General features: G+C 36.8%; 1 protein-coding gene across 10 annotated transcripts in view; it reads left to right on the top strand.

The window, feature by feature from the left end:
* The window catches only part of SMARCA1 (SWI/SNF related, matrix associated, actin dependent regulator of chromatin, subfamily a, member 1), a 776730-nt gene that overhangs the window by 41504 nt on the left and 722931 nt on the right, over positions 1 to 12295 (top strand). For all 10 annotated transcript variants that reach the window (XR_004679785.1, XR_004679781.1, XM_035008363.1 and 7 more), the window contains 4 exons: positions 863 to 973; positions 1235 to 1348; positions 7122 to 7244; positions 9582 to 9714. Coding sequence is in view for 8 of the 10 variants with exons in the window: in XM_035008363.1 (XP_034864254.1) it covers positions 863 to 973; positions 1235 to 1348; positions 7122 to 7244; positions 9582 to 9714 (481 nt within the window). In the remaining 2 variants the exon portion in view is untranslated. The remainder of the gene's footprint in view (positions 1 to 862; positions 974 to 1234; positions 1349 to 7121; positions 7245 to 9581; positions 9715 to 12295) is intronic.

Below are 12295 nucleotides of genomic sequence, written 5' to 3'. Positions count from 1 at the left end.
AGGGAACACAAGCAGGGGGAGCGGGAGAGGGAGAAGCAGGCTCCCCGCTGAGCAGGGAGTCCGATGCGGGGGCTCAATCCCAGGACCCTGGGATCGTGACCTGAGCCGAAGGCAGACGCTTAACGGCTGAGCCACCCAGGCACCCCCTGGGGTAGAGTTTTGTAATGCTACCTAATCCTAATCATTGTTCACCCAATTTTGGGTGTTTAATAATAATTTAGGTTCAACTCCTGGCAGTTTATCTAATGCCTTAACTTATGTGGTCACATTTAATCCTCAAGGTAGGTATTATTCTTCCCACTTCACTGAGGGAGGAATTAATTTTGCCCAAGTTACACAACTGGTATGGTGGCAGAACCTGGTTTCAAATTCAGGTCTTTTCTGATTCCACTGACTTTTCCCACCGCTACCTTACCAAGGCCTTACTTCATTTTAAAATTTCTCTTGATTTGAAGGGATATATGCCTATCATGTTGATAGTCATCATTTACCCTTTTCAGCTACTTTCTAATTCGTACACTTGACACCGTTACCAGAATCAATGTTAGTTTTCTATATTAGATACTATTTATTTCAACATAAAATACTAACCAGATTGTGCAGATTCTTCTCACTTACTAAGGAAGAACTAAGTTTTTAAATAACAACTAAACTTGCTTATTAAAAAAAAAGAAAACAAAAACATCCTTGCACCTAAACTTGACATATACAGGTTTGGAACTTGGGACATATAATTGTGACTTCTAAAGTGCAAGTTTTGCTTCTTCCAAATGGCTTTAGTTTTCTCATGCTTCTGCAACCTTGATGTGTTTGATTTTTAAAAACATTTTGGAATAATTAAATTCCTTGTTCTTGTGTATAGCTTGGGATGGTGGAATGGATTGAACCTCCTAAACGAGAACGCAAAGCAAACTATGCAGTGGATGCCTACTTTAGAGAGGCTTTACGTGTCAGCGAGCCAAAGGTTCCAAAGGTAAAACATTATGAGGCCAGTTTTTATGTCCTATAGCAGAATTCTCTTGTAACATGGTCTGTGACTTAGATTGACTTGTATCAGTGCAACATTATAGCCCTTAAGATATAATAATGATGTAGAAAAGTACTTGATATGGCCCCACCATATAAAGGGATTCCGTTGTATTTATGTTTCTATATATAAAAGAAATAGTAAAAGAAGTATGTTCACTTCATGTACTGAAAACAAGTATGTATGTAATGCACTTTTCTCCCATAGGCTCCAAGACCTCCAAAGCAGCCAAATGTTCAGGATTTTCAGTTTTTCCCACCACGTTTATTTGAGCTCCTGGAAAAGGAAATTCTTTATTATAGGAAGACAATAGGCTATAAGGTAATTTTTCAAGTTTTTATTTATTTAACTTATTTTTTATTTTTTAAAGTTTTTAGATTAGTATATAATCTTTTAAGCTAATATAATCTATTAAACCAGACTGGAAAGCATTCCATTTTAATGTGAGAGAACATAAAAGTAAATCAAAATAGTGGTGTTTCTAAAACCAAAGAGGAGGTTTAACTAGAAGTCAAGCATCAAACTACCAAATCACCAGTAGGATCATCATGAAATGGGATTAATGGAGAATTACCCAATATTTCAAAAATAGTGATAATGTATATTATCTTAATAATGCTAAATGTTTGAGTGGTGAAAGAATATGTAGAAAGAACAATAGGCATATCTTAAATTAGAAGTGAATATATGATAGATGACAGAAGTTTTTAATCATTTTTCTTAATATGACCAAGGAATAGTACTTTTGTATTTATTGTTCTTTGGTTGATGAAAGCCCTATTGGTAGTTATTTGATTGTTGCCACTTAGGTGTTAATGATAAATGTGATAACGAATTCTAACATTTTAAAATGATCTTTTGGAAATAAAGATTCTTATTTATATAGGTAGATAGGAACCCATTTTTAGTGAGGGAAATGTTTGTCACCCTAAAGCTATCACACTGAGAGATTAAGCCTACCTAGTTATTTCTATATGCTGAAACTGACTTTCCAGTGAATGGAAAGGGATGACCAAAGCTGTGAAATTAGTATAAGTAGGATAAGCAAAATTATAAAAATATTAATACTATTGTAATTTTATGAAGTTTTCTGTTTTATGAAGTGGAAGCTGTGTTTTAAAATTTATTTTGTGAACCTTTGTCACAAGTGGAACTATGTGCAATTATTTTGATTAGTAGCTGTAATGTGCCTAGAAAAGCTTCATGTATATAAGGTACTTAGTTCATTTGTATTTTGGAACTAAAGTGGATCTCCAGAGTGTTTGTACTATTTGTCCAGAGTGAGAGCATTACCATTTGAAATGGAGCAAAAAAGGGTTTGCTTGCTATTTATGTATCAAAGTTCAATATATGTACACAAGAACGAGAAAGTGACAGTGAATATAAGTAGTTATAATCTGGTTAGGGAAATATGATTACATTTGAATGTATTTAACCGACATGACTGGATAAAATCTGTCTTAGGAAGTTGTCAAAGAGTAAAAATACCATGGTTGAACATTCAGACCAGGAATAAAATCAGTTTCAAAGAAGGTGAAAATGGTGATATACCAGAAGAAACAGGAAATTGTAGATCCAAAATAAAAATGAAGATAGCAAAATTAATAAAGTAGTAATATTTCATGAGGTAAACAAATATATATATTATTCCACTAAAAGTTACAAAAATTTTAGGTTTAGATGATTATTTTGTTACTTTTGTGGAGTGTTTTTAGTGAGACTTGAAAATTAGTTGAAATGTTAAGCCCAGTTAGTAATCAACCAAATAGCTGTGTGAAGCATTTTATAATTTATGAAATGCTTTATCACATACTTCACTTGATTTCTAACAGCCATGTGAGATAGGTGTTATTATCACCTCCATAAAGGGGTGAGGAGAGTGAAGTTCAGAGAGGTTAAAAGACTCATTCAAGGTCACATAGCTAACAGAGTTGCCAGAGGTGCTGGTCTCCATCCCAGGTTCTCAGTGTTCAAATGCTATGCTCTTTCCACTCAGACATTCTGCGCTATTTCTGCATGTGACATAACCCTGCTGCTTTTTGCAGCCCTAAATAAGGACTGTGTTTATGGTGGTGTGACATGTTGTTTGGGAGGCGAGCCAAGTGGTAGTCAAATAGCAGCAATAAAAAAAATCCTCTCTGCCAATATAACTGTTTATGCTCCTTCTTTGGAGATCCTGAGATTCTGTTCCCTCTGATAATACAGCGCCCACCACATCCTCGCCACAGCTCTGGTTTTAATGCAAGCCGTGCCTTTCATTACAGGCAGTTTGTGGTTGGGGTGAGGTCTCATAATCACAGTTGGGTGGTGGCCAACTGGAAGGAGATGGAGGAGAGAGAAACCTTAGAAGAGGGAGGAATGAAGGGACAGCTGCAAAGGGTGACAAGAAGGAGGCAGGTGGAAGAAGAGAGGACAGGGATGAATGAGGAGAGGGAAGACGGCATGGACTCCATGCTCTGGCACCTTACTCTTTTCTCTTCCTCACCTCCCAGAGCTCCGTGACAGGAGAAGGGAGTATGAGGGCTGTTTTTCACTTAATCCATACTTGTTGAGTATTCCTCTGTGTCAGGTCCTAGGCCATGCAGTGGTGATAAAGTAGTGAAGACAGACAAGGTCCCTCAGTGCATGGAACTTGTGTTCTAATGGAGGAGACAGATATTAAGCTGATGCCACAGAGTAATGACATTATTTGTTTTCTGTGCTTACAGAGGGTGCTATGAGGGAGCATGACAATGCCTATCTAATGTGGATTGGGAGATCAGGAAGATGGTCCCTAAGGCAGTGTTATTACATTGAGATCAGAGAGACAACACGGGAATTAGTCAAGGGAAGTGTGGGAGAGGAGCTCAGGCAGGGAAACCATAGGTACAGAGGTGTTGCAATAGGAAGGACGACGGCCCCTTCGGAAACTGAAGGCAGGCCAGTGTTGGTAAGGAGGGAGAGGGGCGAGATGAAGTTGGTGAGTGAGTAGTCAGATAATGTGGAGCGTTGAACATTAGTTGTAGGTCACATTAATTAGGTTGAACTTTAGCTTTAGAGCAAAGGAAAATCACTGAGGTGTTTTTAAGGCAGAGGAATGGGTGGTTCCTTACTTGTGTTGCTTTCTGTTCTAAGTTCTTTCAAAAGATCAGCTCATTATCCTCATTACAGCCCTGAAACTACATCCCTGTTTTATAGATGGGGAAACTGAGGCACATAGAGGTCGAGTAATTTGCCTTGTCAAGCAACTTTTAAATGGTAGAGTATGATCAGATTTACATTTTTAAAAGATCACTCTGGCTTCAATACAGAGAATGATGAGTTTATCTAGGGAAACCAGCCAGAAGGCTGTTGAAGTGTGAAAAGATGAGAGAAGATGGTGGTGGCTTGGAGTATGGTGGTGTGGTGGTGATGGTGGAAGGAAAATCCATCCTCTACCACTCTACTAGCCTTGTACTCTCTTTAGCCTCATTTTGGATTGTCTTAGTATCATCTTAAGACTTGCCTTGTCCTCCATATATATGCATATTTAGCTGAGGATTTATGAGACAAATAAGAGTACATTCTGGATGTTGGTTCTTTCTGAACCTTGTCTCTTCCATTCTTTACCAGGGGATGCAGACCTGAGCTAAGGTGGGTGCTTTAATTAGGTAGGTGTTGTGTTTAAATTCAGAGTATAGACAGATGAGCGTGGCATACTAGTCATCTGCAAAAGCTGTTTTTTTTTTTTTTCCAGGGATGTTGTGATATTGATAACTGTTATACATATCTTCTCGAAGATACCTAGCATTGTTTTTTCTCCCCCTATAGCTCCAGAAAACTCACCAGAGCCACAAAGTGAGTGGAACAATAGTTTATTCTCAGTTGAACAGATTGCTACAGTGCAGTTACCTGGTATTCTCTTTGCATAGTTAGGTTCTCAGAAAGGGACTCCTTCCCCCCCCCCCCCCCTTCTGCTTAAAGGATTGCTAGCTCAAGGGAGAGAGGTGTAGTCTTATAGCTGGGAGTATTATGGTGCATGGTACTGTTCTGTCAATTTTTCTCTTATTGAAAAATCTCTAGTGGTTGCTGTTGTCTACTGTATAGATTTTTCTTTTTTCTTTACTTAGGCTCCATGCCCAGCGTGGGGCCCAGTGTAGGACTTGAACTCACAACCCTGAGATCAAGACCTGAGCTGAGATCAAGAGTCAGATGCTTAACTGACTGAGCCACTGAGATGCCCCACTACTGTGTAATTTCAAAAAACCCTTGTAAATCTATCTCAGCCTGGCCTTGTTTCTTACTCCTTTTCAACATAAACCCTATATGGTCTATATGAGGACAGAAGGTCTATGTGAGGAAGGACCCTATATGGTCCTTCCTGGCTTTGCTCATATTGTTCCAGCCTAGAATGTTGTTTCTCTCTTCTTTTCCATTTCCCCAAATCCTTAGAATTCAAAATTCCACAACTAGGTTGTGAGCTTCCCGTAGGCAAGGACCATGTCTACTGCTTTTATGTTCCAGTGAATACCTCTCATAGTGCTATGGACATAATAGACATTTAATCAGTACTTATTAATTTGTGTGGTACTGATGATTGTAAATGAACGTGTTTTTTCAGTAATTCTTTTAAACCCAGTTATTAGGGTTTATATTTAAAAAACTATTGGATGCAATCATTTAAAAAAATTTTTATTTTCAAGTTACAATTTTATTGTTTCAAACTGTGAAATATGTATAACAATTAGGAAAATGTACTCTGATATGTATTATAATTACATTGTAGTAAACCCATGACTATCTGATATCCCTAGGGAATGAGTTGTTTGTGGTAGGTGTGCATATCAAACAGTGGAAGGCTTAGTGTCAACCCTTTTCATGTTTAATGGAATGCTGTAAAATGTACCACACATGTTATGTACCTGCTATCTTAAATCAGCGTGCTACAGTGTTACTGCAGGTGCACATAGAAATGGTGTGAGGCTTTGGCCTGAGTGACTTAGTTTGTCACTCCATACAATGAATGCTGCTCCATATTGCTGAACTGTACTGGTTGTCTATGTTCACTGTGACACATGGAACATAGGGGCCACAGCTTTGAGATGCAGGTGAATGGCTGACTGCTTACTTCCTTGGAGAGCTGAGCTTCTGTCCTCAGTCTTTTGGACTTGAGCTCTCTTCTCAGGTGTCAGTGTATTTGCAGTTCTGTATCTAAAACACTAGAATTCCTGTTGGTCACTGCTACTGTAGCTTTTTCTCTCTCTCTTTTTTTTTAGATTTGTTTTTTATTTGACAGAGAGATAGAGAGAGCACAAATAGGCAGAGCAGCAGGCAGAGGGAGAGGGAGAAGCAGGCTCCCCGCTGAGCAGGGAGCCTGATGTGGGGCTCAATCCCAGGACCCTGAGATCATGACCTGAGCCAAAGGCAGACGCTTAACCGACTGAGCCACCCAGGTGCCCCACTGTAGATTTTTCTCGACTGCAGGTTCCATCATAGCTGTTTGTGTGCTCTGCTACCCTTCCCCTTTTATATATATTCTTTCTCTCTCGCTCTCTCTCTTTTTTTTTTGGTTCTTCATTATCCTCTCACTTCTTCCAGTCTTTGCATTTTATATGAAGATGCTCTCCCTTTCCATACCCTGGCAGGCAGTAAAAGCACTCCTTTTCTTTTTGCATTTTGACCTGATCAGAGCATTGAATGCATTCTTCAGGTGCATTGCACTTCTCTACCCTGATCTATATTGCCAGGTGAATATGGGCTCTTTTGTACTGCAAAACTTGTTTCTTCTGGGCTTGAGATTTTATTGTATAATGTTGATGTTGGCATAATGATATTATTGTTACTACCCTGTATTACAATATTATAAGGATGTATTTTGTTCCACAGTTATAATTAAATCTAGAATATAGTGTGGCATTTAGCAAGGGGTTTAGCTCTAAAATACCATGCAACACATTTAAGAATGGTTTTTATTTTGATAATATCATGGTAGTAAGAATGTGGAGAAGATCATGTGTCAATCTGGTATGACTTTATATTGTTTACTGTTGAAATAACTCTAAGATTGATATGTGTATATACACCCTCAATCAGTTTTTCTCAACAGTTTACTTATAATTCATTTCTTGATTTATAGGTCCCAAGGAATCCTGATATTCCAAATCCAGCTGTGGCTCAAAGAGAGGAGCAAAAAAAGATTGATGGAGCTGAACCTCTTACACCAGAAGAGACTGAAGAAAAAGAAAAACTTCTTACACAAGTAAAATATTTTAAGTGGCTAAGTGTTTCTAATTAACTAGTAGAAAAAAGAAAATACAGGCCACATTTACCTTTTATTGTATGAGCTGATTAGACTCATCAACAACACGCAAGGCTATTTTGTAAACATACATTTAGATTAGCTATTCCTATTTTTCATCCCGTTTGTAGAATACACCCATTCGGAAATGCTAGAAAATACATAAATGCAAAATATAAGTGTCAGTTATTACTATGAAGACATGTATTTTATCAGTTATATTAATCCATGTATGAATCCTGATAGGCAATAATTACTAGCATATTCTTGAAAGTTTAAATTTATTATACTGATTGTGAACTGTCCTCTGAAATTATACTCTACTAATCTTTTATTTATGGAATAATTTCATAATTCTCAAAATGCCTTTTATCCTGTCTTAGGAAGAACTTTAATACAACAGTGAGAGATTTTTGAAACTTTGTAAGGTGTGATTATTGTATAATTAAAAGCTAATAGTTATTAAATAGGGAACATTTTCATTTGAATAAAATATTAATGCTTTCTGGTCATTGTTGCTTTAATGAGTTTTGAGTGTAGAAACAATATACAAATAATCTATAGAAGATGAATAATCCGTAGAAGATAAAAAAGTTGCAGCATAAAAGACCTTTGCAAGATAATAAACGTGTACTGTATGATACCACCTTAGTATAGAAAGTTGCCAGCAAGATTTATTTATTCAACAATATTGAACAATATGCAAGGCACAGTGCTAGGAAAGTTGCCACATTAATTATTGAGAGATAGTTTTTATATTTATATCTTATTTATTATGTAGGTCTTTTCTTTGTTATGATGTGTAATTTTACTGAATAAATTTTTATAAATTATATTCATAAGTTTTTGAGCGAAATGCCTGAAAGTCATAAAGTTTAGTTTGAAAATGTAATTGCAGTTGGCTGAATATTAGGACTTACCACAGAATAAAATAAAACATTTAACTATTCATGTTTTATTTTCATAATTTATTTCCTGAACATAAAAATAAAGTTATGGTCTTAGAATGCTACTTGGCTTGCAGTATATGGTGAATGTATACTATACTGTGAATATACAGTATCAACTGAGGAATTGCTTTAGTTTGTAATTAAAAGTAAAATCAATTTTTTTGCCCCCTCTAGTAGTTGAATTCATCTTTAAACATCTTTCTCTGGTGCCTTAAATAATTAATCTTTTTAAAAAATCATGGCAAAGATATAAAATGTGGGGTCACCAGAAATCATCCTCGTCAGCTAAAGGCTAGGGATAGAGTTTTGAACAGCCAGGGATATCACATTGTTATGGGTTGGGATATAAGGAGTAGAAAATAAATTCTTGGTTTTGTGACTTCACAGACATACTAATAATACCAAAGAGATTTAAAACATTGACTGGTTAAACTGTTCTATCTTTTAATAAAGAAATTGAGTGGGACCAATAACACTCTGTTTATAGAAATTCTGTTTATGAATACAATTTTGAATAGAAATTATTTATTCACAGTACAGTTGACCCTTGAACAACATGGGAGTTAGGGGTGCTGACCCCCCATGTAGCTGAAAATTTTCCTGTAACTTTTGACTCTCCTCAAAACTTACCTAATAGCCTACTGTTGACTGGAAGCCTTACTGATAGCATAAACAGTCAATTAACACATATTTTGTACATTACATGAATTACATATTGTATTCTTACAATAAGATGAGGTAGAGAAGAGAAAATGGTATTAAGATCATAAGCGAGAGAAGATACATTTACAGCACTGCACAGTATTTATTGAAAAAATCCATCTCTAAGTGGGCCCACACAGTTCAAACACATGTTGTTCAAGGGTCACCTATAGTTTGGAATGATGTAAAGAGCTACACATTTTTTTCTGCATTCTGATTTTTTCCTCTGTGTTTTTTGATCTAATGCAATCACATTCCTTTCTTAATTTACATGGGAACAGATCTTTGAAAAAAACTGTTGAAGTACTGGAATATCAGGACTTCATTATTTATATTAGCATTTTTATATCCTTGCATTTGTATTTTAATGTAGGCATCTATAAAATACAGAATTAAAAACTACACAATATCTTGGAACTATAAATCTGTTTGTAGTACTTGGACAAAAGTATATTCTCTTCATGATAGAAAAGCAGTTATTTTTATAACACTCAGCTTCTGATTCTAAAAAAACCTGGGATTTTGTAAGGAGGAATACTTTAAGTCTTTTAAACTGTTTTAATGTATCATTGTATAGAAATAAGTCAAACAATAAATGGGTTTGCTAATTTAACTTGTACTGATGATGCTTAATTTCTGTTCACAGGGATTCACAAACTGGACTAAGCGAGATTTTAACCAGTTTATTAAAGCTAATGAGAAGTATGGAAGAGATGACATTGATAATATAGCTCGAGAGGTGGAGGGCAAATCCCCTGAGGAGGTCATGGAATATTCAGGTTTGTATATAACCTTTAAAGATAGTGTTTAATTTTGTAACCTTATTCATTTCTTTAGTGTCACTTTAATTGTATCATTGTTCAGAGATCTTCTTTTTTTTTCAAGATTTTATTTATTTGACAGAGAGAGACACAGCAAGAGAGGGAACACAAGCAGGGGGAGCGGGAGAGGGAGAAGCAGGCTTCCTGTGGAGCAGGGAGCCCGATGCGGGGCTCGATCCCAGGACCCTGGGACCATGACCTGAGCCAAAGGCAGACACTTAATGACTGAGCCACCCAGGCGCCCCTGTTCAGAGATCTTTTAAACATTTATGAATAAAGTGTAGGTGAAAGTATAAAATATAATTGTATTTCCACAAAAAAGATTATAAGATTTATCTAAATGGACTGCTATTGTCCTTAGTAGTTAGCTAATAGAGCCAAGTAAAGCCCTAATGAAACAAGGGTAGCTATTGAATGAGCATTGACAAAATTAGTTTCCCACTTTTCCCATCTCTGGAATTTGGTCCTCTTCTGGGCAATTCAAATCTGAGAGTTTAGGTTCAGAGGATTGAATTAGTGTCTTTCTAGGTCATCCTTGAAGTAGAAAATTCCTCTCAGGCCCTTTTATATCCTCAGACACCCTCAGCGCTCCAGTCAACTCCAGGCAGGTCATATGTATTCCATTAACTCGGAGCAAGCTGGAATAGATCTTTTTTATTTTTTTATTTTTTTATTTTTTTATTTATTTGAGAGAGAGAGAATGAGAGAGAGAGCATGAGGGGGAGAGGGTCAGAGGGAGAAGCAGACTCCTCGCTGAGCAAGGTGCCCGATGCGGGACTCTATCCTGGGACTCCAGGATCATGACCTGAGCCGAAGGCAGTCGCTTAACCAACTGAGCCACCCAGGCGCCCCAAGCTGGAATAGATCTAAAAAGACTGGTTGAATAAATCTTTTTATTGGTTCTAGAATCATCTCCCTTTTTTACTCAGCTGTGTCTTTGGTTTTAAAGCATATGGAGTTAATACTAATTCCCATGTCACAGCACATCCAACCTCAGGCTTCTGAAAGAAGTCTTATTAAAGATAGGTAATTATCTGGCAAGTTTTCTATATGTAGAACAGCAAATTTCTAACTTTCAAATAGGTTGAACTTTCAAATTTAGTTGAATATGAGCTGTTTAGAATATAAAGCATTTTTTCTTATAGAAGCAATATTACGAAGTAGTTTTAGGTTTCTATGCTAACCTCTCAAAACCTGTTTAGCTTAACAACTGAAATTCTTTGTTTTTGCAGTGAAAAATAGCCCGGAGGAAACATTATGATACTAATAAATACACCAAAAATTGATAGAAGTTACGAACAGCTTTTAATTTATCTAGAGTGTTAATGCTTGAAGAAATCCAGATTCATTAGGGAAAAGACACTTTTTCTTTTGGAAATCTGAAAGGGTTTCTGGTGATTACCAGGGAATTTAGAAGCTGATTATATTGAGTTTTTATTTCATGTAATACCAAATTTATGAACTTCCTTTTCCTTGATTCCAGCATAACATTACTATTACTCTTAAACTTTATCACATAAGTTTTAGGGCATTTGGGGCTCAGAGGGGGCAAAAAATAGATGAGAGAGAGAGAAATTCTAGCAGCAAGAATAGAATGAAAAGAGTGTAAGAGAGATTTTGTGCAGAGAGGTTTTCTGAAATAGAATTTTCTTCAAAATAGCATCAATGTGGATGAAATTGCAAGAAAATAAGTGATTAAAAAATACCGTGTCAGATGTTCTGGTGGCATGACTAGCTCAGGACAGCTTAATTGGGGCCATGTCAGAGGGTGGGGAGATTGGAATGGCTTTATGTAAGTGGTTGCAATAAAAGAAGAAGTGTATACAATTGGTTATTTTTGAGTATATTATACATAGCAGGCGTTTATATGTTGAGTGAATAAGTGAGAGAATGAAAAAATGAACAGAGGTGCTTATAAAAGGCAGAGAGTGACAATTCCTCATGTGATGATGAGAGGGGTGGTTAATGTCCAGTGCAAAGAAGAAAATGGCCTGCTAATGTACCAATTTTGTGCTATGGGCTGGATGTTTCCCCCTCAAATTTCTATGTTGAGATCCTAACCCCAACATGATGGTATTAGCAGATGGGGGGGCCTTGGGAGGTGATTAGGTCATAAGGGTAGAGCCCTCATGAATGGGATTAGTGCCCTTATAAAAGAGATCCCAAAGAGCCCTCTTGCCCTTCCCACCATGTGAGGACACATTGGGAATACGGTCATCTATTACCCAGGGTGTGGGCTCTCACTGGACTTGGAATCGGCCAGCACCTTGATCTTGGGACTTCCCAGCCTCCATAACCGTGAGAAATAAATGTTTGTTGTTGAAACCCCACCCCCACAGAAATAAATAAAAGTCAGAGAGCACTAACATTCCTTTTATGATAGGCTCTAAAAATGAAAAATTTGAGAAGGTAGGCTATGCCATGAAAAGGTCTTTCACTGAAGTCATAACATGTGACAATACAGCCAAATTATTTAGATTACATATAAAATTTGGGTGACTTTGTTGGTTTTTTTGTTTTTTGCTTTTAAGAGAAAAGG

This window comes from Mirounga leonina, unplaced genomic scaffold (genome assembly GCF_011800145.1).
Source record: "Mirounga leonina isolate KUSES-001 unplaced genomic scaffold, KU_Mleo_1.0 Mir_101664, whole genome shotgun sequence".
NCBI classification, from domain to species: domain Eukaryota; kingdom Metazoa; phylum Chordata; class Mammalia; order Carnivora; family Phocidae; genus Mirounga; species Mirounga leonina.
Note: the sequence above shows the minus strand (reverse complement) of the source record. Positions and strands in the feature narration are given on the sequence as shown.